At 44.4% G+C, this 25567-nt stretch overlaps 2 protein-coding genes across 6 annotated transcripts in view; one reads left to right on the top strand and one right to left on the bottom strand.

The window, feature by feature from the left end:
* The first annotated feature begins 94 nt into the window (after nucleotides 1–94).
* STRA8 (stimulated by retinoic acid 8) lies at nucleotides 95–15411 on the top strand. 4 transcript variants are annotated; one of them, XM_015626895.1, is made up of 9 exons: nucleotides 95–213; nucleotides 771–968; nucleotides 2678–2753; nucleotides 4152–4236; nucleotides 4634–4786; nucleotides 7654–7936; nucleotides 9196–9272; nucleotides 10933–11044; nucleotides 14582–15411. In XM_015626895.1, exons 2-9 carry the CDS (start codon nucleotides 861–863, stop codon nucleotides 14654–14656), a joined length of 969 nt encoding a protein of 322 aa, XP_015482381.1. In that variant the 5' UTR covers nucleotides 95–213; nucleotides 771–860; the 3' UTR covers nucleotides 14657–15411. The 4 variants fall into 4 exon arrangements, with proteins under 4 accessions (XP_015482381.1, XP_018862110.1, XP_018862109.1 ...); XM_019006565.1 differs by having other exon boundaries at nucleotides 95–884; XM_019006564.1 differs by lacking the exon at nucleotides 14582–15411 and adding an exon at nucleotides 12996–14575 and having other exon boundaries at nucleotides 95–968.
* A 581-nt stretch (nucleotides 15412–15992) lies between these two features.
* The window catches only part of LOC107204496 (solute carrier family 23 member 1-like), a 32654-nt gene continuing 23079 nt past the window's right edge, over nucleotides 15993–25567 (bottom strand). For both annotated transcript variants that reach the window (XM_015627721.3, XM_033514831.1), the window contains exons 6-12: nucleotides 24717–24837; nucleotides 24239–24395; nucleotides 23800–24053; nucleotides 20614–20778; nucleotides 19669–19777; nucleotides 18513–18608; nucleotides 15993–17374 (exon numbers count right to left, since the gene is read on the bottom strand). In XM_015627721.3, the coding sequence (XP_015483207.1) occupies nucleotides 17106–17374; nucleotides 18513–18608; nucleotides 19669–19777; nucleotides 20614–20778; nucleotides 23800–24053; nucleotides 24239–24395; nucleotides 24717–24837 (1171 nt within the window). In that variant the 3' untranslated portion in view covers nucleotides 15993–17105. The remainder of the gene's footprint in view (nucleotides 17375–18512; nucleotides 18609–19668; nucleotides 19778–20613; nucleotides 20779–23799; nucleotides 24054–24238; nucleotides 24396–24716; nucleotides 24838–25567) is intronic.

Here is a 25567-nt window from a genome sequence, read left to right as displayed (position 1 = left end):
TGTTGCTTGGCGCGGGCGGCAGAGGCGCGGCGGGGCGGCGCGGGCGGGGTCCGGGCGGCGCGAATTGATTGACTGATAGATTGATAGACAGACCGAGCGGTCCCAGAGGCTCCCGGCGCGGCCCCTCACGGGATTTCCCCCGGCCGGCCTGTCCCTCCCGACCTCAGAAGGAGCAGCAGGGGCGGGCACTCTTGCTTCTAGGCTGTGCTTGCGGTCGGTAGCGAGGCAGGGGGCATTAGTCCAGGGGAAGGCCGGGAAGGGCTTTCCAGGCGGGCGCCTCAGGCTTTGTCAGGCCGGCGGGGCAGCTCCAGCAGGCCCGGCTGGGCCTGGATCTGGCCCTCTCGTGCAAGAGTATGTCTGGTATCGTTGCCCACACCAATGTGTCACAGTTTATTGGGAAAAAAAACAATCAGTGTTATAAAAAAGCCTGTCATTTAGCAACATCGGTGGGAGCAGAGGAGTTTCAATGCTTTGTGAAGCCAAGCCCTGGATATTCCATGGAAATGAAACATAGATCCAGTGTAGGGAAGGGTGCAGGAGATGGGAGGCTGGTTTCAGCTCGGTTGCTGTTAATTATTAGTGGCAAATTAAGTTTTAGTAAGTACTGAATAGGCAGGTATCTCTCAGGCAAAGAGAATATTTCAAATTCCCATGATTTTCTAAGCCAGATAAACCAGATTTTTTCTTGTTGTCTATCCACTATGCAGGCTGTAAGATTTCTTTCTCTTTACTTACATATTTATTCAGTATAAATAAATGTTGCATTGCAGCTTTCAACAGGCACAGCTGGAGACTGTAGGAAGACACATGCCAAAGTGAGTGTCAATCCCCTGAGACACCTGCAAGAGGTAGAACACTGCATGGCAAAGCAGCACTTGCCACAGGTACATCACTGGGTTCCTCTGGCAAGACTCTTCAGCAGCTTGCGGGGAAGAGTTTTATCCCAGTCAGACAACTGTGCCTCAAAGGTGCGGAACAGTGACTATTTCTCTGTGCATCATTCTGATACATGAGTATGTTCAGATTTAACTAGGTTTAGGTTCAGTCTGTGAGGATGTGTCTTTATGGGTGCCAGCAGGTGTGTAATTTCACTGAATGCACCTTTCCTGTATCTCTTTAAAGCTGCCAACTCAGCCTAAGCGAGTTGTCTAGTTTGTAGTTGCTGGGTCATGGGTTTATCATGTGCCTTATCTGTACTTTTCTTGCAGGCTTTTTGCAGCATTTTTATGGCTCTGTATTTACTTTTATAGTATTTTGGAAACAAACCAAGAGATCCCATGATGAGGCTGATGGCACAGAATTTTGTTCTGAAATCAGAACAGTGAGTTTAGAAGGAGTTAGAGGGAAAGAGCAATTCATTCAGCTTTATGAGGTTCACTTTGTCTTCAAGACACTGGAAAAATAAGTTCAGGAATAAAAACAAGCACCGCTGCTGTTTCTTGGCATCTACTAAAGGAAGAAACTATTAAAGCCAAATTGTTTATAAAGATTTTTTATAAAGAAATTTACTCAAAATACTACTGAAAAGACTGAAATTACCATGCTCCAGGGAGAAGAGTAAACATCATTTGAGTATTTTCTCAACTCTGCCACCGATTCGTTTAGTTACACTGGTTACCTTGGGTTTTCCAGTTTGTTAAGCAGAGGGAGTAATGATTGTTTAGGACAGGAATTGTTCCTCAAATATGCTAAATACCACTAAATGTGGCCTGTGCCTGCTGAGTCCCTTAGCCCTTGTGTAGGCTAAGGTAAGAGTTCAGTTTGCCATATTCTGAGCAAGATACAAGTTAACCTGAAGTCAGCAGGACGTCAGAAGCCAAGCCTAAACATCCACTTCCTTTGCCTGGTCTAAGGGGACTGTGTTCACATGCCAGTTCTTGAAATAGCTTTTTCATAGTGTCTTATGCCCCCTGTGTGACTCTGGGAGCCAAGGAAGTTTGATATCTTAAAAAACCTTAATACAGAAGGTTGGTTGTAATCCCAGTTCTTCGTGCCTGGCTAAAATATCCAGCATGAAAGCTCTGCAAGGTAAATATGGATGGTCTCACCACGCACAAAAATCTTGAAATATTCTGGAGATGTGTATGTTTAAATGCACTGGCCATATGTTTTCAGTTGTGATTGATATAGATGATGAAGGAATGATGTGCAGCACTGATGTTAATCCTGTTAACCCAGACTTTAGCTAGGAGAGGCCTTTGCCATGTTCTATGCTGCTGTAATGCAGGTTACAGCAATGTAGAACATGGCAAAGGCTTCCCTTAGCAAAAATCTCATGGGAAATCATTAGTGAAGTCTTATGCCTTAAGTTGGTAGGCATCCAACAAGAGTTCACAGCATGGTATTTCTTGGACATGCTCCAAGAAGAGAACAATCCAAACAAGATCATTTGCTGATGAGAAAAGGTCAGAGTAAAGTAGCAAATGTCTGTGTGACTGGGTGTTATGTGTATGTATTGCATAATATATCTCCAAAATATTTATATTCTATATATAAGTTTACTCTCTTGTTAATTCTTCCCCCTTTTCATATGTATAAGGGTAGCTATTGAAGCAACACAGAGACATGAAAATTATTGAAGGTAAACATGAAGGAAAAGCAAAGCCATGAAGGCATGTTAAAACATGAATCTAGTTAGAGCAGAGAACAATCAGTTCTGTTTTCTTCTTGTGTTTAGTATCAGGTTTTGCGTAAGGCTAAGACATCTATCCAGAAGCTGGAGCAAACCTTGTGTTCTTTGCTGAAGATGAAAGGTAACTGTATGCAAGTATTTTCTTGACAAAGAGCCTGGATTTGGTTTTTATGTATTTGTTAAATAGAGACAGAGGTACACAGCTGAGCCCATTAAAGCCTTGCAGCCAGCTTTAGTTTTTAGGCTTTAGTTGTAGCAATAAGTAAGAGATAGTGAGAAGTCTGTCAATCCACTGGGCACTGTATCTCAGAAATCCCCCTCTGACTCAGTCTTTCCTACCCCCTCCCCAGCCTAGGTGAAGGAAGGAAACAAGCAATCCCTGCTATCCCATGGCAGCAGGCCATTCAGGCTGAGTACCCTTGGCTACTTCACCCCAGCAGGTGTGGGGCTGGCATGTGTCCCCAGGCTGGATCCTTAGGCTCCCACTCAGAGCCTGCAGGAGCTGTGTGCTCCTCCTGGCCACAGCAGAGTGGCACGGTGCGAGCCACAGCTGCCACCAGCCCTGCCAGAGCTTAGACTGCACAACAGCATCCTGCAGTGTGAGGTAAAAGGATTTCCTAGGGTAGGAAATGGAAACCTCTGGTTAAGAATGTACTCTGATATAAATGGTTAAGAGAGATGAGACAGTTTTGTTGTCTTTCAGCTTGGCGGGCCATCCTCGCACCCTGCTCTTGTGTCCTGTCTGCACTTGTGGCAGCTCCTGTGCTGTGGAGCATCATGCCCAAAAAACTTGCCTTCTGTTTAGTGCTGCTGGCCACAGCCTCTGCTGGCAGCAAGCAAGACTAGGGGCTGATAGGATAGAGGCTCTGGTCGTATTTTTTTGTCCCTTCAAGTGTCCAAATTCCTGTCAGCTAGAAAAAAAACTGCTATTCATGTGACTTGCACCTCCAATAATTTGCATCAATTAGAAGTCTCAGTGCTTAAAATTAACAACCTCATCTGAACCCACATCCTTGGATAACCCATAAAAATGAGTCACAGGTAGAAAGAATAGTTTGAATGAGCGAAATTGAAAGGATAACAAGCAGTGAGGCTGGTTGAGCAGAGTTTGAGGCAAGGTTCCCCTTCTATGTATTTACATATATGTAAAATCCATAGTGGTTGTGTATCACAGGTTGGATGTCAGGGTTTTTCACATGCAATTTGTTCATTATAAGGTAATCAAAAAATGTTGTATTGACTAGTGTGTGCCAGGAGTTTGATTTGTAGGTTGTTTTCACCATCAGTTCTGTAAAATCAATGTTGGGAAGAAGGCATTGATTCTAAGCTCCTCATTGTTCATAAACTCCCTGTAGTACTAGTTACGTTGTAGGAGAGACAGATGCTTCTTCTTTCATGTCATTTTTTGACTAATGAACAGCTCTGGATTGTGAAGAAGCATTTTGCTTGGTTGGGGCTGAGGGTGAGAGAGAAACCAAAAGTGCCATTGATGTGACAGTAATCTTTCTGCTGACAACAGCGAGCTGCAGTCTGGAGGATGGGAGCCCATCCAGCTTGGAGGAAGTCAGGGAGGAATATGTCAGGAGGCAATTCGGCAGTCCCAGGTAAGGGCTTATACCAGTCAAGAAAAGATTATAATATTTTGCACTTGCTTCCATCCCAGCATCTCTGAAACTCTTTGTCATTGCTACTGTATTTCCAAACAGAGGTTTTTCATCATGTGGAAAGGACAAAGAGTTGTCACCTGGACCGCTGTAATCCCATGGAATGCATGAACATTCTAAGCATGTTGTTGGTCTCATTTCCAGTCAGTGGCTGTATTTCTTTTCCCTTCTATGTAGCTGATCTCTGGCAAGGATTTCTCATTGACTGAAAAGCAAAAGAAGGAGGAAAACCTGACTTGGGAAGAATGGCCCTAGGCTCTGAAGTGACATGACAAGGGCATTGTCAATCCAGTTGAGAAGTTATTCATGTGGCTTTTTCCCCTTTTGCTCTTTCCAGCACTACATCAGCCTCAGAAGATATAAGTGAAAGTGACTCTGCCATCTGGTATTTGCTTCAAGAATGTGAAAAACAAACACTGGAAGAATATGGGAAGCCAGAACTGACCCAGTTTTCAGACACTTTATCCCCAGATCTAGTGGAATTTGAACGGTAGGTGCACCCCACGTTGCCTTCAGGTTTTTAACTTGTTTGCATTATCACTGTGCATCCAGGCATTGCCGTTCATGCAGCCCTGCTGGAGCCTGCATCTGCCCCACAGAAGCCTTGTGCCAGCAACTCTGGCCCTGCTGGTGATGAAGCTGATGACTTCCTGAGTCCCTGCAACTTGCACATGAATGAACTCTTAGAGTTGTGGCATCCCCAGCCTTTCAGGCCTCGGTAAATCCCTGAGGATTTTTCACCCTTTAAGGAAAAGAAGAAAATTTCTTTCAAGTGTGTCTGTCCCTGTGTTGCCACACTTTACCACTGTATCCCTGCCATGGAGCTAGATTTTAGGAGGGTAAGAATTGCTGCACCAGATGAATTTGCCAAGAGTCTAGGTGTATGTGTTCCAGGGAGGTGCAGGAACCAGAGGTGGGCACATTATTTTCCTCACATCACATTGCTCATCCTTCCTCTAATGCCATTGTTATGAGGAGCTTGAACACTGTTGCCTCTTCCAGAAGCAGACTATTATCTCCTGACAATTCAGAGTACTTTTTTAGTGGGATCAGAGTAGGATAAGGCTGGATCCAGCCAAGGAAGTTCTTGTAGTCCTGAGCCTCTGGGCTGCAGAATAGTGGTTGTCTGGAAGGTACCAGGAGGCATTCTGCAACAATGCAAAACTGCAACACTGGGGAGGGCGCGGGGGAACCTGAACACTTGTGTGTTACACTTGGAGCTAGTGGATGTGAGTCTGTAAACCCTTTAAGCTCCTAAGTACCTGGTGTGGGACCACTGTTCTCATGTCAGTTGTCCATGTACTTTATTTGGAAATCATAATGGTAAAATTAATGTTTTTTTCCAAAGTTACTGATATCTTAAAACTGAGTATTATACTCCATGTTCTCCCCTTTCCTGTCAGACAACACTAGGAGGTACTTAGAGGTTTTACCCTGAATTTCCAACAGGATAAACGATTATTTGATTGTCAAGTTATGAGAAATCGATGCATGTATAATTGATCATGTACCATCAAGCAGTCAATTTCACCCTAACCGTTCCACAGTTAACAACAACCAGTGCAGGAGAATCTAGAGCTGCAGCTGGCATCCTCTTCCATGGCATCACCACTGTAACCAAAAACTTCTGCAGGTCCTTCTTTTCTTTTCTTTTGCTCTGAGCTGCTGTGCATTTCTAAAACCCCCTTCGAACACCGGGTTTTTCCTCAAAAGGAGACTGCAGCTGGACCAGCAGATGGCACCAGCTTCCCACTCCTGCTCCTGCTTTTGCTCCTGTTAGAATTGACGGTGGCTGTAGTTAAGCTGTCGTGTAGAAGACCTTGAAATGTACTGAATCCAGATTTTCAGGATTAGAAAAATCTGCATCATCAAAGACAGCACGACAGAGCCATGTTTATGGATTACATGTCCTTTACTGACGAGGTAGACCAGTGCCTGTACTGTGTAGACTCTGGCACTTACCCTGTAGTCCTAGATTGCATTTGGTTTATAGCTAATTCTTGTCAAAAAATTACCTTTCGTAACAGGCATAAAACGACAAGGACTCTTCAGCAAAGAAAGAATCAGCCTTTTGGTGATCATTTAATCACATTATTTGGGAAGCATCAGAAATGCTTTGAGCTTAAACTGTCTGGATTTTTTCCCATGTTCAGCAGCAGGAGATACATTGGTAGGACTTCACAGTACTCTGTCTAGTGCAAAATGTGATTGTCTCCTTCCAGCTGGGAAGGAAGTAGCTGAGTCATGCTTCAATCTTAATTTCTATAGCAGATCAGTCTAATGGTGGTTCATGTTCTACTGCTTGAGAGATTCCAGGTCGTTTGTTTGGAGATGGACATCCAGAAAGCTTAGTAAGTGCATTACCTTACATGAGAACACTTATTTCCCTTCCAGTATTTTGTCTCCAGCAGTGGTGGAAACTACTCTAGAGTGTGGAAACTGAGGTTTAAACAGGTTTATGCTTGCCTACAAAATTATATTTTCAATAATGGTTTGCTGGAACAAACATTTACAAATAAAAAAGAAAAGAATTACCTCTTTTGAGTTATTTTCTCATGCAATGCTGTTCAGTTAATCAGGAAATGTGCTCATTTGGGACATCTTCCAAGGAATCATTTTGAGCCCAAACATAGTAACAATGACTGCTGCTTATAGAACTCTTGGTTTGTACTCCTTTGATCTTTTTATTTTCATCTGAGACTCTCTAAGCATATAATTAACGTTAAATAACCTTCAGTGCTGCTTTCTGAAGTCGACATTATTATCCTTGGTTCACTGTGCCACACAGCGCTAACAGAAGAAGCAGGCTTGTTCTGAGATTTAGTCACTGGGTTGAAATTATGACCCCCTATGTTCCACCACCAGTTTCACTACAGACTGCATAGATGTCAGTCTGAGGGATGTGGTTCCTTAGATATAAAATGGAGGAAATGGAGCTCCCATTATGTCAGAGCATCCAGACCTGGGCTGGTGTCTGTCTGTCTGTGTGTACAGTACCTAATGCATCAGGATGTGACCTCAGCCAGGGCTTTAAAGGGTGTGCCAGTAAATGTATAAAAAGTGACTTGCAGTGCAAAAGGTTCAGGATACAAAGGCAAGTAACTGAAAATTTATTAAATTCCAGAGTAATGTTTGCCCATGCAACCCATACAGCCTGCAGTGCCTGGAGCTTCTGCTGTGAGGCAGTCCTGCTGAGGCTGAAGCTGGAGCCTGCTTTTGTGTTGGGCATCATGCAGTAATTGTATGGTGTCTTGGAGCAGAGTCAGTGAAGTAGCTATGGATCCCAGTAGCTGATTTTCAGTAGATGGCTGCCTTATAGCCTGCTCTTAAGAGATACTTCCTTTCCTTTCCTTCCAGATACCTGTATTTTTATAAGCACACAGTGGACCTGCTGATAGAGCATGGAGTTATTTGCACTGGAGAGGTGCCTCTTCCTGAGGTCTCCACAGCTATTTCCCATCTCTGGCAAGAGCTTTCTGAAGAGAGCAGGGACAGCATCTTGCAGTACTGTAGCCAGAGAGATTTCCTCATGGATCCCAAGGCTGCTTGCCCAGAGCCTGCTTGCACTGAAGGTAGTGTGAGGGACAGCGGAGGTAACAGTGAGGAAGCCAGTGGTTCCTCAGTCTCCACACCAGAGGAAGTAAGTGCTCAGCAACACTCATAGTCTGCCTCTGAAACTCCAAGCCTTCAGGTGATAATTGGCTCTGCAGCTTTTAATTGCAGACATACAGTAGTTGTAACTAAGCTTCCTCAAGATCCCTTGAATGCGTAAGTGGAGACAATAAGCAGTCTTTGAGTAAATGTCTGCACCAAATTTTCTCTTGGTAGGATGCTTGTCAAGCTACAGTAGTGCAGTGGTAGTAATCCTGCTAGTCTCCACTGGCTTGTGGAGCTCCTGTGCTAAGTAACAGTTAAATTTGCTCCTACCTTGCTCTAGGGACAGGGAGCAAGAAGAAGAATTATACAGTTACTGTGCTCTGCAGACTCTCCAAAGAGCACAGATGATCTAAATCCAGAAGGGATACCTAGTTTGCCAAAGCCTGCTGTGTTTTGGGTTGGGTGGGGTTTTTTCATCAAAGCACTGGTTAGCAAAGAGAAAATATTTTTAGACCAGTCCCAGTGGTACAGGGGCCAATGACTGCCTGTACCATGCACCTCTGCAGAGCCAAGAAGTCAGTGACTGAGTAGACATGGACATTTATTAATAAGAGATTGATTAAATAACAGCCAGTTCTAGAAATGGTTCCTGGAGCACTGATTACTGAAGTAACTAGCTGCTGGAAGAGGTATGTGTAATTTCATTAGCTGCAAGGAAGGGACAGATGTTTACCTTTAGCATGTAAGTCAACTGCATTGGCAAGTTCTTTTTGAGTCACAGGACACAACTCATATTGCTCGTTGCCTTAGGAGATGTGGTGGGAATGTTCCCTGGACGGTATTTCTGGCACAGAAAGTGTGTGAACTGCATTATGGCAGGGTGAACTAATGAGTTTAGTGGTCTGGCATAAGGAGCATCCAATCTCCTTTGTAACATCAGTTTTGGAGAGACTGGCTGGTACAGCTGAGATCTCCAGCCATAAGCAGCAGTCCACAGTCAAATCTCTAAAGCACTGATATAATTCATGGTTTTTATTGATTTTTTGGGAGATGTAATGTGAAGTCTAATTCCTAGAGGCTGAAGCACAGGCTTAAGGGAGTAGACTGACCTTGTGTTCCTAGCCATGGAATACAGTTATTCCACATTATTTCTGTCTCCACAAAACCTCTTGGTTTACTCTAGCTGTAAACATACCTGTTAAATGTAAAGAGAGAACATAACACTTTTAAAGACTTCATTATTAAGAATTATGCCCTAGATAAAACTGGATATGCTGACTTCTGAAATTATTTCTCTGCTAGGTGATGTTTGAAGATGCATTTGACGTTGCTGCTGGTTTCCTTGACAGAAGCAAGGCTCAGGGAATGTCCAGCCAGAGGTAAATTACAGACACTCCCCACTTGGTAGACACAGTATGTTAATAGAACCATCAGAACTCCATGGCAAGTGCTCTGTGGAGTAAGGCAACAGCTCTCTTTTGTAATAAATGGTCAGAATAGCAGCCTCCAGCAACTGTGCTCACAATAATACTTCCTTTTAAGAGGAAAAAGTGAACAACTAATGGTCATTTACAGCAGAATCAGTAAGAATCACTTATTAAGAGCAGCCCATCACTTCAGAATAACTGGGGTCCTGATTTTCTTTGCCACTCTGCACAGCTTTCTGTCTTTTCAATTTACAATACTCGTAATGTTTTCCTTTTCTCTCTGTCACTTACCAGGCCTGTGAGGACCAAGAGGCATTCCCTGATAAATCAGCTCATCATAAACCGTACTCTTATTTAATGAGACAAATATGATAATTTTTCAACATTTTCTCCCTTGTCTTACCCTAATTCAGTCACATGGAGGTGATCAGGTTAAAGTGTGGTTGACCTGAACAGTAACACCAAAGAAACACAGGAACTTTTAAATCATAATATCTCTTTCCTCTTCAGTTCAGATGAGTTATCTTGAAGAGAACATGTCAAATACAAAGCTGGCACTTCTTTTGATTTTTCCCAGTAGACCAAAGAAAGAAAAGCGTTGTTTTCCTCAAGAGGAAAATCACATTATGATTAATCTTTTATGTATTCTTTCTACTTATTCTTTGTTAGGATTGTTTCTCTTTGCAAATAGTGTTTTTAATCTGTGGGGATTTTATCACATTTTCTACTTATTTTTCAACACTTACAGTGATCTTTAATGTGAATCTCTTCTTTTCACCACCACTCCAGGTTGTACTTCCAGAAGAGAATAAATTAAAATAAGGTTGTTTTGGCTGATGATCAGAATATACTGGAATGGATGAAAAAGCTTAACAAATATTTATTTATTAAATAGCATTTATTAGGTCACAATTTCCATTTTATTTTAAAATAAGATTAAGTATTCCTTAATACGGCAAAGTATTACTATAATCTTTAAAGTCTGTTTTAGGTACCAAATTAGTTTGCTATTTCAATAGTCAACATTTATTGTTTTCTCTTTCTTGCCTGTTGTTCTGCACATTGTAATGTAATGAGGTGTGATGGCAGAACTTTGTAAAACAAGAAGAAAGAGGTGAGGTCCAGAATGAAAAGCTTAGCTTTGTGCCACAGTTAGCTGAGAACAAACCTGCCAGTTATAGCTAACACATCAGTTCATGACCACAGGTTACTGCATTCACTCCAAAACTTTACAGAGGAACTCAAAGCTGTTCTTCTGAACAACCCTACCAAATACACTCCCAAATAACCATTGCTGCTGTCTGTTTTAATGGATATGTACTTTTCCCCAAAACAGTGTCACTATGCTGTAATGTATCAGCAGATCTCCTTGTGACACCTGTTTCTTGTATTTCTGTTCTCTGTTCTTACATATCTACCTTGCTCTTGGCAGAGAGTTATCAATACATCCATCACAACTCCCCCCTGTCTTGCTTGGCTAGTGTCTTTAATATCAGAGCCGTCTTGAAAACAATTTGAATTTTTTTTTTTTAATTTACAATAAAAATGTAGAGGAGAGAAAGTAAGGAGAACAGAACAGAAAATTAAATACAGTATCTGATTCCATTTTCAGTTCAGCATTTGCAAGCTGCACTTCTGAAAATCCAGAGGATCACCAGAGACTCTATCTGCAGGTCACTGACTTCCTAAAACACCTCTTCTTCACTAATGCACAGTTTTCCCAGGTAAGTCTTGCCAAAGGATTTCTTATAGAAGGAGCAATGTATTTCAGAGCAATGTCAGAAAGGGATTTTTGTATTCAAACTTCTGATTATATTGTCCAGAATGATTACAAATAAGAACTTGGGGTTCTTCATTTTAGATGTGTCATTCCAAAAGGCCAATAGGATTGCCTTTGTAAGAGGTTAAGTGTGAGCAAACACTGCTTTGAATATTATTCAAAATGGCAAATGACATGAGGAATTGTAAAAAAAAAAAAAAAAAAAAGTATTATTATTGTTTGCATGAAAGTTCTTTGTGGAAAAGCTTTAGTGATCTCCTCTGAGCAGGTAAATCTCACTTTCCAGTTCTCCATCAACCCCCAGCTGCTTCATTCTGACCATTCAACCACCTTCTGCTTGTCTGGGTGCCAGGTTCCCTGCCCTGAGCCCTCCACTGGCAGGCCCTAGAAGCAGGATATTAGTGTTCTTGAAAGAGCTGGTGAAAAGTACCTGACCTTCCTCTTAACTTCAGCCTGCTGTTGCAGTTTTGCTGAGCCAGAAGTCTTTGTGTTTGCATTGTTCTTCTTCTCCTTGTCTCCCTGCCATGGAGGTGGCTCAGAGCTTGCACGTGGGTGAAGAACCGAAAGGGACATACCCCTCAAGCAGAGTGTGCTTGTATTGGTTCAGAGTCAGTGGTACCTCCACAGTAGCCCCTGGTTTGCTGGTTTCTATTGCCTAGCTCCCTCCTGGTCTTTGAGCAGGTGTTCCTTTGAAGGCAAATAGAAGGTTTGTGATGAGGGGTGGTTGTGACAGAAAACAAAGCAGAAACTAGTGTTGCACCACTATTGGAATCCATCATGGAGAGACTGCTGAGTGCCATTTGGTTCCCCCATCCTGGAGAGAGTAGCACTAGAGAGGTGCAGAAAATGGCAGCAAGCACAGGAAAAGGCATTGAACAGAAACTTAATAGTAGGACTTTTCTACAAAAAAAAAAAAAGAATGACTGAGAGATACTGTAAGAGCATTTTATTTGTACATGGTGGGGATTTGGTACACAGAATGATTAGACATCGTGTCTAACACCAGAAGAACTAGAAAGCACTAAATAAAATTTAAAGAACAACATATTAAAAATATTTGCATATACAGATTGCCACATTTAGACTCCAGGGTCATCAGTCCATGGGCAATTACTAAATCTGAAGGTCGAGATTAAATTTCCAGTGCAGGAGGGCCTCACAGCCCAGTTTGCTATAATGTACGAGCATTTATTGTAAAACAGAGCACACTGTGTGTCAAATTCTTGCACTTTTTTCTAAACTTCCCCTGCTGACTGTTGTCAGAGACCAGGCACTGACCTACACAGCCCTTTGGTCTGTGAATAGCTATGTTGTGTGTAAGAGCAGGGTTCTTCTTATGTTTAAGTGAATTCCTATGAACTAGAAAAGGCCTAGAAAAGAAAGAAAAGCTTTAGGCAAGATATGGCATTTCTGGTTTTAAATTTCTTTTGTGAGTGTCATGCCTGGCGTGGTCTCATCTTGTCCTTCTGCTTGGGGCTGCCTCATTATGTGTGAGCCCAAGTCTATCTCACAGATGATACGTGGTATGGGAAGAGGTAGTGTCTCTTTCAAGGTTTAAAGAGGCACATTTAAAGTAAGACTAGAAGAATGGGAGTGATGGGAGGACAAGCAGAAAAAGAGCCCAAAGTACTGCATATTGGCAGTTGACTGTACTGTGTGGATCTAAAAGGAAATAAAAAACTGCACAGGCTTCTTTTACACAGGAACCTTTAGTTATCTGTGATAAGACAATACAAAGGGAGTTTGAGCAGAAATCACCCAGGCTAGATAATATGAAGGTTACAATCTGTTTTGATTTAGAGTGCAGAACAGCACATCTAGACAGTGCTACCAAGAGGTGAAAAAGTAGAAGAAAGGAAATATGACTGACAAGATATTTTTTGTTTTGAGAGCAGAAGTTCGGATCCATCTCAAAGCAAACAGATTGAGACAGTTATGAAAGTGGTTGCAGAGCAGGGATAGAAGATGTTCCAGCTAGCTTGAAAAACACCAACTCAGGCAGCAGCAGAGAGATCAGTATAGGCTACTCACCTTACCCCAGAAATTGTGCTACTCAGAGCATCAGAGACTCCTGGACTTGACAGGGAAAGGAACCCATCCTGCTTACCTTATGGGTATGACTGAACCTCTGCAGACCATTCCCCTGCCCCTGATGTGGTACCTGTGCTGGTGCCGTGCTAGCACAGCAGTTTGGGCAGTGCTGGCATAAATTATCTCAAGGATAAAGCAGTGTCCCAGTACACTGTGCACACACCTTGTAGAAGATACAGAGGTGGGTAGCAAGTACAGTAAGTACCGAGGTAAGGCGTGCACCCCACTGAAATACAAAAGGCAGCCCATGGTCTCCTTTCCTTTCACCTGCAGAGCTGACGAGGTGATGGTTTTTATTGCTGGTCATTCGTGCCACTGCCATCTTCTGTCATTTCTGGTTAACTGTCCAGGTACAACTACAACTACTGCTGTTGGATTGTGGATGGTCACTGTTCCACAGTCACAGAGCTACTGAGCACAGCTCCTCTTGAGCCGCTGCCCTGGCTCTCAAGGCTGCCAAGGGCATGCACCCATGGAATAAAAAGCTTCAGAAAAACTCGCACAAGAGGAGGGGGGAAATAATTTGGACGAGGAAAGGAAGAGGTCTTAAAAGGGCAGGGACTCCAAAATGAGAACAGGAGCATGCTTCTATAGTATGTGATAGAGAAATATTTCTGAGCATGAGATCAGTTACGCAATCCTGTAATTTTTCAAGAGCTGCTGTCTTAAGATCATATCATGTGAGAAGCTTAGCAGCAAAGGCAGGAAAGAGTTAATTTAGACTGAGATCCAAAGGTTTTACCTGAAAGAAACTCAGTGGGTTTTTTTCCTAAATAGTACTGAGCACCTTTGTGTCTTCAAAGGCACGCTTTCTTTTAAAATTATGGATTTTAGATGAATCACTTGACAAGCAAGTGGTATTTAGTGCTCCTTAAGCTATACATTTTTAAACAGCAGCTATTTTTAAAAGCAGTATTTTATTGAAGATTCTTGCATCAATGCAGAGACGGACTAGATGGACTGCAGACATGAACACTTTTATCTTCCAGACTTTGATTTTCAAGAGCCACTTTTTCTCTGTAAACTGGTGAAAGAGAAGACCATTTCATTCTGTTGCTAAAAGTGGAGAAAAGCCTGAAGGTGGCAGAACTTAAGGCCTCAAGGAGTCTGTTATATGACATACTTGCTACCACAGTCAGTAACAGCTGTCTAGATGGTGTAAATAGACACAGGGTGGAGGCCTGTGATTTTAGGAGGAAATTGGCAGAAAATTTGAGCCATTCTTCATCAGGCACCTCAGAAACTCACCAAGTGCTGGTGGCTGATTCAGAGAGGAGGGAGGGCTCGTGCTCCATTTGCTGGTACATCAGCTTTTGACCAAGTTGCTGTATATTTGAAATTCAAAACTCCTCTGGTTTTTAATCCTGCTTGACTTTGGGGGGGCTTTCAGGAAGAAGATCTTCCCTATGATCATGAGACAGTGATGCTACGGTGCACTGAGACCTTCGATGATGAAGATTTCTAAACAGTATCTCCACTAATGTTTTGCCAAGCACTGCCAGGTACACCAGGCACGTGAGGAGGCTTCACCTCTTTCAGTGAGCTGCCTCTCTAAGCAGTGTGGAGACACTGTGTTGAAGTGGTTTGTTACCATTGATTTCTCCTTCCCTCTTTAGTACTTCTTGATATATCAGTTGAGTAATTTATACTTTTTAAAGTTTTTAAAGGTCTTAGCTATTTATTAATAAATGTTTTTACCCATTGCTATTTAATGTTTAGCCTTGCTTCACAAAGAAACTGAGGCATGTGACACAGTTAAGTGACCTTGCCTAGCATAAGGTGTGGGAAGAGCAACAGGGAGGCCAGATCAGTGGCAGTCTGCACACTCCCACAGGATGCAGTCTCAAACTGCAACCTGCAAAAGCCTCCTCCTGACAGTGATTACTTTTCTAGTGCAATTTTTCATCTTGGGCTGACAAGGAAAGAGGGATTTTCTCACAGAGAGTGGGATGAGGCTCTCTTATCTCCTTTTGAGGACAGCAGCAGTGAGCACCCACTCCCCAGTCACCCAGGAAAGTGCAGGCACAGTAGTACTCTTTGGATTATTTACTTTTGGGAAGTGTGTAAAGCCAAGTGATCTGGCCCCCTGCTCTTCTTCCACATCTAATTCTTGGATTAGCAGTGCTGCTCAGATAGTGTCTTGGAATTAAAAGTGCTGTGAAATTGAATAAAGTCCTTCACATCTCTGAGTTATCATTAAAGGCTCTCTGCAGACTTGAACAAACTGTGTTCTGATAGTGATTATGTTGAGGTCATGCTACCAGCCATCACAAACAGAAAGGATGGAAGTTTTATTTTAAAACCTAAACTAAAGCTGGCATGCCTAGCTATCCAGCTCAGCAGCCAGCTTTTAGATTGAGTCCAAGAGGCCTGGACTGTGGCCCAGCATTGCCTTGGTGCATAAAAGCATGACACATTCAGGCAAAAACACATGGAGCTGAGTACTGAAGTACAAGGGAAGAGTAAACACTAGAGAGCCCTTTCTGTCCTTGCACTTGAGACTGTGGTAACACCCCCAGATAAATGTTTGCCATGCTGCTGTGTTTAAAAGTGGGAGTGCAGGGGTCCTGTTTGGGTTTAAGAGCTCTTCAGAGCTCTCCAGGGTGTGGCCTTGCCATTCCCTGGCCTTTCCAGTGTGCTTCATTTATATAGGCAGGCATTGCTTTGAGGCTAGAAGCATTGTAATGACGTTGAGGAGAAGATGAAGAATGCATTACTGTGGTGCCTCCTCTTGCATGACCATAGTTCACAAGAGTGCAGGCCTGCAAGTGACTCTGAATGCCACTTTCCACCCTGAGAAATACCATTACAGCGTTCACTTTATTATTTATTATTTATTATACATACAAAAAGCAAGTATTAATCTCAATGAAGGAAACACAAGCTTATCCTACAGCAACAATGTTATTACATTTAGCAACCAGCTATTATATTATTATTACACCACTTCTTACATTACAGCAACCAGGACCACATGTGATGCACACCTGTTTTCCAGAGAAGTGCTTGTCACCACCCAGTCACCACACCAGACCAAATAGGTACAGCAAGGGCACACAGGACATAGCAGTAACACAGGGATAAGTACGATTGGGAGCAGAAATGTTTTCTTCTTTATATTTGATGATTTATATTTGATGATTTATATTCCTTCATCTTTGTAGGGCAGGGTGCCCTACAGCAAACTGGTTCATCTGAGACTCCTCCCAGCACTCCAAAGGTGGGATACATTTCAGTGAAGCTGTTTTTTTCTGTTAGGTCAAGAACCTAACTAAGGTCTCTAGAGTCCCTCTGTGGTCTGAGGCAGAAGAGACAGGTTCAGAAGACAATCCATCTCATTAACTTTAGATGCCTCTCTTACAACAACACTCACTTAGCTGGCTAAATGATGGGAATATGGAATGAGAATGAATCATGACTTAGGAGCACTTGCTCCTTCCCCTTGGCCATGATGAGGTATGAATTACGAGAGGTGAGTGTTGCTTTAAGGTGCTGGGGATTGACTTCAACCCAAGGGATGCCTGAGAGTGGTACAGGGCTCACATCAGGGATGCTTTCTCCATTGCCTCCTTCAGCTGCCAGACCAGGGCACGGGAAGCCTTTCTGCTTCAGCAGGTGCCCAAGGGTCACTGAAAGGAAGGAAATAGAACATCTTTCCTAGGCATTTCTTGGGCTTTGGTGTTCCCCAAGGAGGGATTAGGTTCTTCCTAGAAGTAAGCAGGCAGGAAGAGAGAAGGAAAAAATTACTTCTTCAAGGCTATCACTGGTGAAGTCAGCAGAGCAGGGAAGAAGAAGACATTGTCCTTCTCCTGCTCCCCCCTCTAACAGCTGCCAGCTCATGCTCAGATGATGGGGGCTACAGACACACTTTCAGACCTCTGCTTCTGAGATGAGTTCACTTGCAGGCCAGGTGCTTATATCCTTGTATCAGCACCAATCTCAGAGTTTCTTTTTAAGCTTGCTTTAACACTGTTTTTCTGCTCAGCAGCCTTCAGTTCATCCATTCTCCTGTCACAAGACAGTCTTTTGGGACAAGCAGGGAGATAGCGAAACCAAGAGACATTGCAATACTTGGTGCCTATGCCAAAAGGAAGATCATAGACCTTGGAAACGAGCTGAGAGCTCTGCGTCCTTCCCTCATGGCTTTGTTTCCATGCCAGGAGCCCCCGCTCCTCCTGTGTTCCTGCAACAGCAAAGTGAGATTGTTGTGTTTAAAACAGCAGGTGTTAGAGCATAGGGCTGCTTTTTGTGCCTCACCCACCGCTCAAATCCCAGCAGACCCAGTACAAAATACAAATCCCTTCTACTTAAACCCTTCCAGCTCCAAAGAGCTCTACAAATATTTACTAAGGAGCTTCCAGACAACATGCTTTCTCCTGCAGCAGCTTCCAGATAAGCAGCCTTCTCCACTTTTTCCATGGGAATCATTTATACCAAGAAGTTTTCACCCGCCATAGAAGATCCGAAAACTGTTCAAAGAGGTTAGTGCAGGGTGTTAACTGCACAAACACTTCAGAGCAGATTTAGCTAGCAGTTACCAGTCAGTCACAGGTATTTACCCTATCCAAAGGAATTCCTAAGTGCCTGTAACTGCTGTGCCAGTAAAGCATCTCTTGGGAAAGTGAGTGAGCACACCTGTAAATTCTGCCCAGAGGAGCTGACAGTCAAAGGCTAGAGGAAAATTAATGAGCCAAAGGGAGATTGGCTTTCCAAGAATCCTCAGACACTAACAGAATCTGGTTAACAGTGTTCTTCCTTCCTGCTCTTTTCCTGCAGCAGAAAAGAGGGTTTCCTCTCCTATTCTTATGCCCTCCCTCCCCATGCTAGATGGAAACCCAAGGCTCTTTGCTGCCTGTGAGGGCCAGCTGTAGGTGGCCTGTCTTTCGTCACCAGTCTTTCCTACTGCTTTCCACTGCTGTGGCTTTAGTTCAGCCTCAGTTTTAGCAGCTCCCATACAGGCACACGTTGGCTACTTCCACTTCTTATAGCTGCTTTCCTCTCTCCTTTTAACCAGCAACATGGTTTTAGGCTGGCATTTTCCCTGAAAGACCTATTTGCCAAACAAACCTTTTCTTCAGCCTGGATTGTTCCTGACAAATTATTTATTTTTTGAAAAGCTGCTGCTGTTTTCCAGACAAAGACCATTACAGTGATGTTTCTCATCCTGTTCCTCACCCCTCTCTGGGAGGAGTGCAGTCACACAGTGTTTCATGGCTGCTAGCACAACTCCTATCCATAGAACAGGAGTCATGAAGACAAAAAGTACCAGAAACAAACCCTAGGACAGGCACAAACTAGCAGCTCATTTCAGCAAATCCTACCTGGAATGGTATTATCCAGGATAAAGCCCAGAAGTCCACCCACAAACATGCCAGTGGTGAGAAGCACCAGGATCACTTGGTCAAGCTGGATGATTCCTAGCAGAAAAAAAAGCCTTAGATCATGGTGCAGGAAGATGCATTTTACCTGTTTTACCAGCAACATTTCTGGTGCCAAGAGGCTGCAAGCTGCATGCTTGCTTGGACTAGGCTTGCTTGGACAAGACTTGCAAATCCAAATCCGAGTGTAAGATTTGGCAGTGGAAGGGAGAATGATCTCACAGCCAGTTTCAGACCTACAGTTTTGTTCTACATGATTATACACAGACCCACAGTGGGCAGGAGATGGCTCATAAATACATTAAGAGCCTATTAACACTGCAGACCCCAGCACTGTCCGAGAAAAAGCCACCTTTTGCTCCAAACACATTCAGCACCTCCACAATGTAACACCCAACAGCTCCCTACAGGAGCACAAGCTTCAGTTCCCAAAGAAATATGAGTATATTTAGCATGGGATTTCACCACAAGTTCATCAGGTGTGATGTTTTCCCTGGAGGGCTGATGGCCATGGGCAAAGCCCAGTGGCACTGAGCATCTGATTGAGCATCTGTAGAGCACGTGGTTGTGGGCCCAGCTCTTTAATCAGCCCACCCAGCAGACCACATATGCTTTAAGAAAGGACACTCTGGCCTTCGTGATGTACACATTAGTCACACAAGGCCAGCTGTTGGAGAACTGAAAATTTCAATAAAGTGATCTTGATGGAATTTAGTAGAGGAGTATGCTCTTGCATTTTGAAAGCACAGCATTTCATTGTGTGTGAGCACATTAGAAAGCCTCATTCACTGAGAACCTTTATCAAGATTCAGCCCTGGAGTATTCTCTTGCCCTGACCCAGGAATGTGTCCCAGGGAAGTGCCCTGCAATCCTTAGCCCAAGAGGAATCTGATGAGGTGCAGTCATTGACAAAAAGCAGAGATTTCTGTACCAGGGCTGTGCATGAGAGCAAAAGGCAAAAAACAGCCCTCACACAACAGGCAACAGCCAAAGCACAGGTTTCAGCATTTTATCAGGAAAAACTATTTTAAGAGATTTATCTGATCAGCATTTCCTTCAGTATTATGCTACAGAAAATGTTTCTGATGTCACTTCTTACCTGTTTCCAGCAGCGTACTATTTTTGCTTGCCCAGCTGGGAATTGTGAGGCCAGCAAAGAGAGAAAATCCAAAGATAAAGATGTTTCTTGAGGAATTCATATCTGTATACTGCACAGAGAAATTTCATACATTACATGCATAAAACTGTGGGTTATTGTTGTGTTCATGAGACATGGTGGGATGCAAACACTGGAACTGGGAATGGACCCAGCCCTGGTGCTGCTGGAGCATTTGTGATCCTGCAGCCCCCAGTGTCAGCCAGCCCTGCCCTTACCAGGGAGCCCTCTGTGATTTAGTCCCTCTGGGTTCAGCCCCTTATCTTTACCTGAGGAATTGCCAACATTAATGTTTGCATTTGCTGCAGTGTGGTTATAGCTGACTTGAAACTGTGTGCAGTTTTGGGCACCACAATATGAGATATAAAGCTGTTAGTGAGTGTCCAGAGGAGAGCCATGAGGATGGTGAAGGGTCTGGAGGGGAAGCCATATGAGGACTAGATGAGGTCACTTGGCTTGTTCAGCCTGGAGAGGAGACGACTGAGGGGAGACCTCACTGCAGTCTGCAGCTTCCTCAAGAGGGGAAAAGGAAGGGCAGGTACTGATTTCTTAACCCTCATAACCTGTGACAGCAAATGGCATGAAGCTGAGTCAGGGGAGGTTTAGGCTGGATATCAGGATAAAGCTTTTCATCCAGAGAGTGTTTGGGCACTGAACAGGCTCCCCAGGGCAGTGGTCACACACAGCACCAGCCTGACAGAGCTCAAGGAGTGTTGAACGATGTTCTGAGGCACATGGTGTGACTCTTGGGGTGTCCTGCACATGGCCAGCAGTTGGACTCAATGGTCCTGATGGGTCCCTTCCAACTCAGCTTGTTCTGTGATTCTCTGTCTCAATGGAATGAAGTCCCCTTGAGCAGGGACGAAGCAGTGCTCACACAGCTGTTACCTGTAAATTGGAAATCCCCACTGCCGCGATAACTCCGAACATCACAAGGAACATGCCTCCAATGACAGGGATGGGAATGCTGGCAAGCATTGCCCCAACCTTCCCAAAGATGCCGCTCAGGAGCATGGCACAGGCACCAGCAATGATCACCATTCGACTCCCTACCTGGGGCAAGACGAAGAGGAAGCAGTCACGCACTGACCAGCAGGGAAAGGCGAGGGGTAGCAGTCTCCAGCATCAGCCTGTCAGATAGGTGTTGCAGCTCTGGCCCCAGCACTCCATGGCATGTTCAGGAACAGGTTTGGATACAGCTGCTGGTGAGCTGACACTGAATGGGAAGCATCAATATTTGTGCACCATAAATATTTATCATGAAAGGCACTCTGAGGGCACCAGACCTATTTACTCAGTGTTATCCTCTCCCTACTATTGACAGAACTTCAACAGTTTGCTATTAAACTGAAATAAAAACAATTAAATTAAGAGCACAGTAATCCCCACTTGTTCTTGCTTGTTCTTGCTTTAGCCTAGAAATATCTTGGCATAACTACAAGCCTGGCATTGCAACCCCCCAGTCAATTCACTGGACAATCCTTCCACCAGGGTTTGGATTGCCATCCAGAAATGACTTTCAGTGAGGTGTCCCACAATGATCCCTCCATTCCCTGGAGACCAAGATTTCAGAGACCAGAGCTGGCTGGCTACTCCATCCTGAGCTCTGGGATCTGATATATCCTTTCTAAGGTCAAGCAATAAGAATAAGAAGTGAGGAAGTCTCTTGATCTGTCCCTATCTCTCATCACCCGTCTGTCTTCAGTAAAACCATTTTTCTCTCATTTCTTCCCCTAGGAAGAGTCAGGGTGGCCTTTCCTTGGTTGAGCACTACAACAAAGATGGGACAAAGCACCAAGCCATGCCCTTCATTCAGATCTGCTAGAGCATATGAATAGGAAAAAAAAAGAGTATCTGCCAAACAAAGGGTTGAAAGAGACATTTATATGGAAAGTGAAAAGGAAAGCAGTAATATTTATTAAACTTCCTAGTCAAGATGTGTCTTGCCCACACCAAAACTTGGACTGCCTAAAGAATCATGCTAAACTTACAATATTTGTGTCAGGGAAACTCTATAATCCTCTGCAAACATTTTCTAATTCAATTAAATATTTTAATCCCTCCCTTTAAATATCTGAAGAATGTCTAATTACAGGACAGGCTTTTTTTGAATGTTTTCAACAAAAGCATTCTCAGTAACTAATAGTGTCTCTTTTTAAATATTTCTTAAACATGTCCCTTTAAAATATTTTAAGTCTTTCTTGCTTTTGAAAGAGAAATGAAAAAGATTTGGTGTGGAGTTTCCAAATAAAATCATGCATTGCCTTCAGGTGCTTTTTATACTCTTTGGCTTAAATGCTTTTTTATACTCTTTAGCTTAAAACCTTGGGACACTATTATGATCTAAATGTTAATTAATAAAAACCAACTGACCTATTTGTTCCAGGATTAGAACTAAGATTCAGAGTCTCAATTTGCTAAAATGTTGAATTACCATGTATATGGAGTTGGCCTTAAAGGCAAAAGACCTAATCCAGTGATAGCACTGTGACAATATTCTGCTAAAGCCACTAGTTTGGATTTTGTTTCAATTATGTCAGGAAAACAATCAAATCAGTTCTATTTCTTAAGGCTGAAGAAACTACAAGGTTCCTGACAATATGTGGTGACTCTGAGGCCTTTACCTCTCTTTAAAATCCTCCTTTTCTTGGAAAGAAGTTCTCAGTACTGGCATACTGGGCCTGATCAAGCAGTTTAAATGTTGGTGCCTGGTGTCACGTAAGATGTTGCATCTTGGCAGCTTCTAGCAGCTTCTCCTTGCCTTCTCTGTCGGCCCCTGTATGTATCTGAGATCTCCAAAGATTTCTCAGGTGGTGCTGAACTTCTCTGTTTAAGTAGAGGAAACAAGTCCCTTGTGTTTCCACTTGTTATGGAAAAATGTGTTTCCTATGTCAAAAAAGAAATTAAATCTGCCTTGTGCTCTCAGCATCCCCATCTGTCCCCAGGCAGAGTGTTTGCACTGATTTAAATTGACTGAGATGACACTCTATTTTCAGCTCTTTCAAGTGTGGACAGAGTGAGCAGAGGTGGGATCCAAGGGAAATATCTCTCCTGAATAAGCAAGTATGGCAAGTCCTCCTGGAGCATACATCGTGAGAATGTATGTCCTATAATCTGGTAATTATGAATTTGGGCAGCATCCCATACATACAATGCATACAGCAAACTACCCATCAGGAAAGAACTGGCTCAGGCAGATGGTTATTATGCACAGACTTCCTAGTGACAATGCACATGTGGTAACAAACTAAACTGGGCTCCATGCAGACATCCAGACAGCCCTTGGTGCTCTAGGGCAGCCACCTCAGTCAAACACTAACACTGCAATGAGTGAAAAATGGTTATTGTGAGTGACATTTATAAAATCCAGTAAAATAAGCATTATAGAGTGGAAGCTGTAAGGAAAGTGCATTTATTTATTGAACTCACAGCTCTTCTGGCATGACATTGCTTATTTGGTAATGATTTGAAAATGTCCAGTTAGCAGCTAGATGTCTGTCATCCTATCCTCTGGCTGCAAAGCTTAGTGAAAACCTATGATCTGATTACCAAGCTTATCTCTGGAAATTTCTTTCCCTGAGAAGTACAATTAATATACTCAAGGGGCTTACAAAACTTTATAGAGACATAAAAACACAAACCTTTGCTCTCACATTTTATAATGTCTAGAAGAAACGGTCTACCTTTCACATGATTGCCATCCTCGGGTTATAGAAGTTGTGGAATTTGAAGCCCTATTAAATATTCACCCTCTCCTCTCCCTCTCCACACCTGTCCAGGTTATCTCAGATGCAGCATCTCTTCAGCCTTACCCAGGCCAGGTGCCACGAGCGAGCGCACTAGTTCCCTATGCAGACCAGAAGCAGAGAAAGGGGAGCATTGCCCACCTCCATTAAGCCATTTGTAGCGCTGCTGTGCTGGTCACCAGCGTGCCAAGGCACGATTTTCCAGAGCGCCTTTCGGGAGGCGTGCTGAGATCACTGCCCAGCTCCAGCACACGCTCTCCTGTACACACACACCCGCGGGGGAGCCCTCCGGGAGGCACCAGGGCCACCCCGCTGCAGCGAGGCTCACCTTGGTGATGCCCAGGGCCCCCACGTTCTCGCTGTAGGAGGTGGTGCCGCTGCCCGTGCCCCAGGCCCCGGCCAGCAGGCAGCCGATGCCCTCCACGCCGATGCCGCGGCTGATGGCGTGCTGCGGCGGCGGCGGGGCCCCGCACAGGCGGGCACAGGCGTAGTAATCCCCCACGGACTCCAGCATGGAGGAAATCACCCCGGCTAGGATGCCAAAGATCCCGGCCGGGCTCACCGTTGGCGTTCCCCATTGGCCTGGAAGCAAAAAGCTCGGTTTAGGTGAGTGGGGCACTTTTGCCCTGAAATCTGCCCCGGGGGAGGAAGGGCAGCAGGAATGCTGTGAGTGTTCGCCTGATTTCTGACATTTCGTCTCCCCCTGTTCGTCATCAATGGAGGTGCAAGCAGGAGCGGGCAGGATGGGGAAGAGGAGGCAGCGGTACCTGGGTAGGGCAGCCGAAACCAGGGAGCCTGAGACAGGACGTCCCCACGGCTGTCTGTCCGGGCCAGGTGGCCGTAGGCAGTGGGGGCCGCAGGGAGGACGCTGGTCACTGTCAGCACGTAGCAGAGCAGCCAGCTCAGCGAGAGCCCCAGCAGCACCTGGCCAGCACAAGCAGCGGTGGGGTCTGGTTAGGGTATGGCTGCATCTTCAGCAGTCTTCACGGCTCGGGTACCCCTGCCCGACCCTTTTCCCTGCACTCGGAATAAGGCAAAGAGGCGGCAGGACCTCCTGGTGGCCCTCCCTTCTTCTCTCCCTCCCTCCCAATGATCAGGGCCGTGGGGAGCTTTTCCCCCTCTGCCCCTTGCCACACAGGCTCAGCTGGGAAGCACTAACACGAGTGGAAAGAGCCCAGGCAGCCCAGGGTGAGTGAGGCCAGTCCCTCTGTCACAGTTCCCTGGTATCCAGGAACCCCAACGTACCGGGAAGATCTGGAAGAGGTAGATTGGAGAGAAGTGGCACTTCTTGCCTCTCTTGTAAGATGGCAGCGGCACAGTAACATCTTTCAAGTACTGAGAGAACAGAACTATGAAAAAAATAGTCCTAGAAGGAGGGAAAATGAGACCATAAACAAAGTGGGTGCCCAGCTGCCCACCTGTCCCCACATTAAGTGAATACTTGTTACCCAAGAACCCAGGACTCCAGAAGACCTATAAAAACAGGCTCTCAGCATTAGAGGGTAGCTCCCCACTCCACCAAGCCAGAGGTGGAACAAGCTTTCCATCATAATCTACTGACAGCTCCACATATTTGCAAATAACTCTTTAATCCTTATTGTTTCATGACTGACAGCCCAGGTAGTGCATCTATATGACAATTGCAAAAAGGTTAAAAATGCCTCCTAAGTAGAAGAAAGACCTGACAGACATGCAAGGTTCAGGTTCTGTGTGTGTAATTCAGATATACTAGAAATACAGGATTTACTGTTTCCTGATTTCAGGTTTACCTGTGCTGTTCTTCAAGGGGCAAAAAGCTCCTGTAACAGACTAAAAGAAGAGGATTTGGTTTGGCTGTGCAAATCCCTGTTTTGAAAGAAAAACCCATGGTGGGACTGTGGGGCTGCACATGGTGCCCACAGAGTCCTCCCAGCCAGCCAAGAAGGGCAGAGCACAGCTCTCTGTCTGCGAGGGCCGCACAATGGACGGACCCTCCCCGGCAGGGGTGTTCCCGTGTGTTCCTGGCAGCACCCGGGGCTCCTGCTGGTGGAAGCAACTGCAGGCTCAACTCTTCTCCCATCCCTTGTGTATTTCACATCTGTGAACAGCAGCACAGC

This window comes from Parus major, chromosome 1A (genome assembly GCF_001522545.3).
Source record: "Parus major isolate Abel chromosome 1A, Parus_major1.1, whole genome shotgun sequence".
In the NCBI taxonomy this organism is placed as follows: domain Eukaryota; kingdom Metazoa; phylum Chordata; class Aves; order Passeriformes; family Paridae; genus Parus; species Parus major.
The sequence above is the reverse complement of the archived record's forward strand: the minus strand, read 5'-3'. Positions and strand labels throughout refer to the sequence as shown.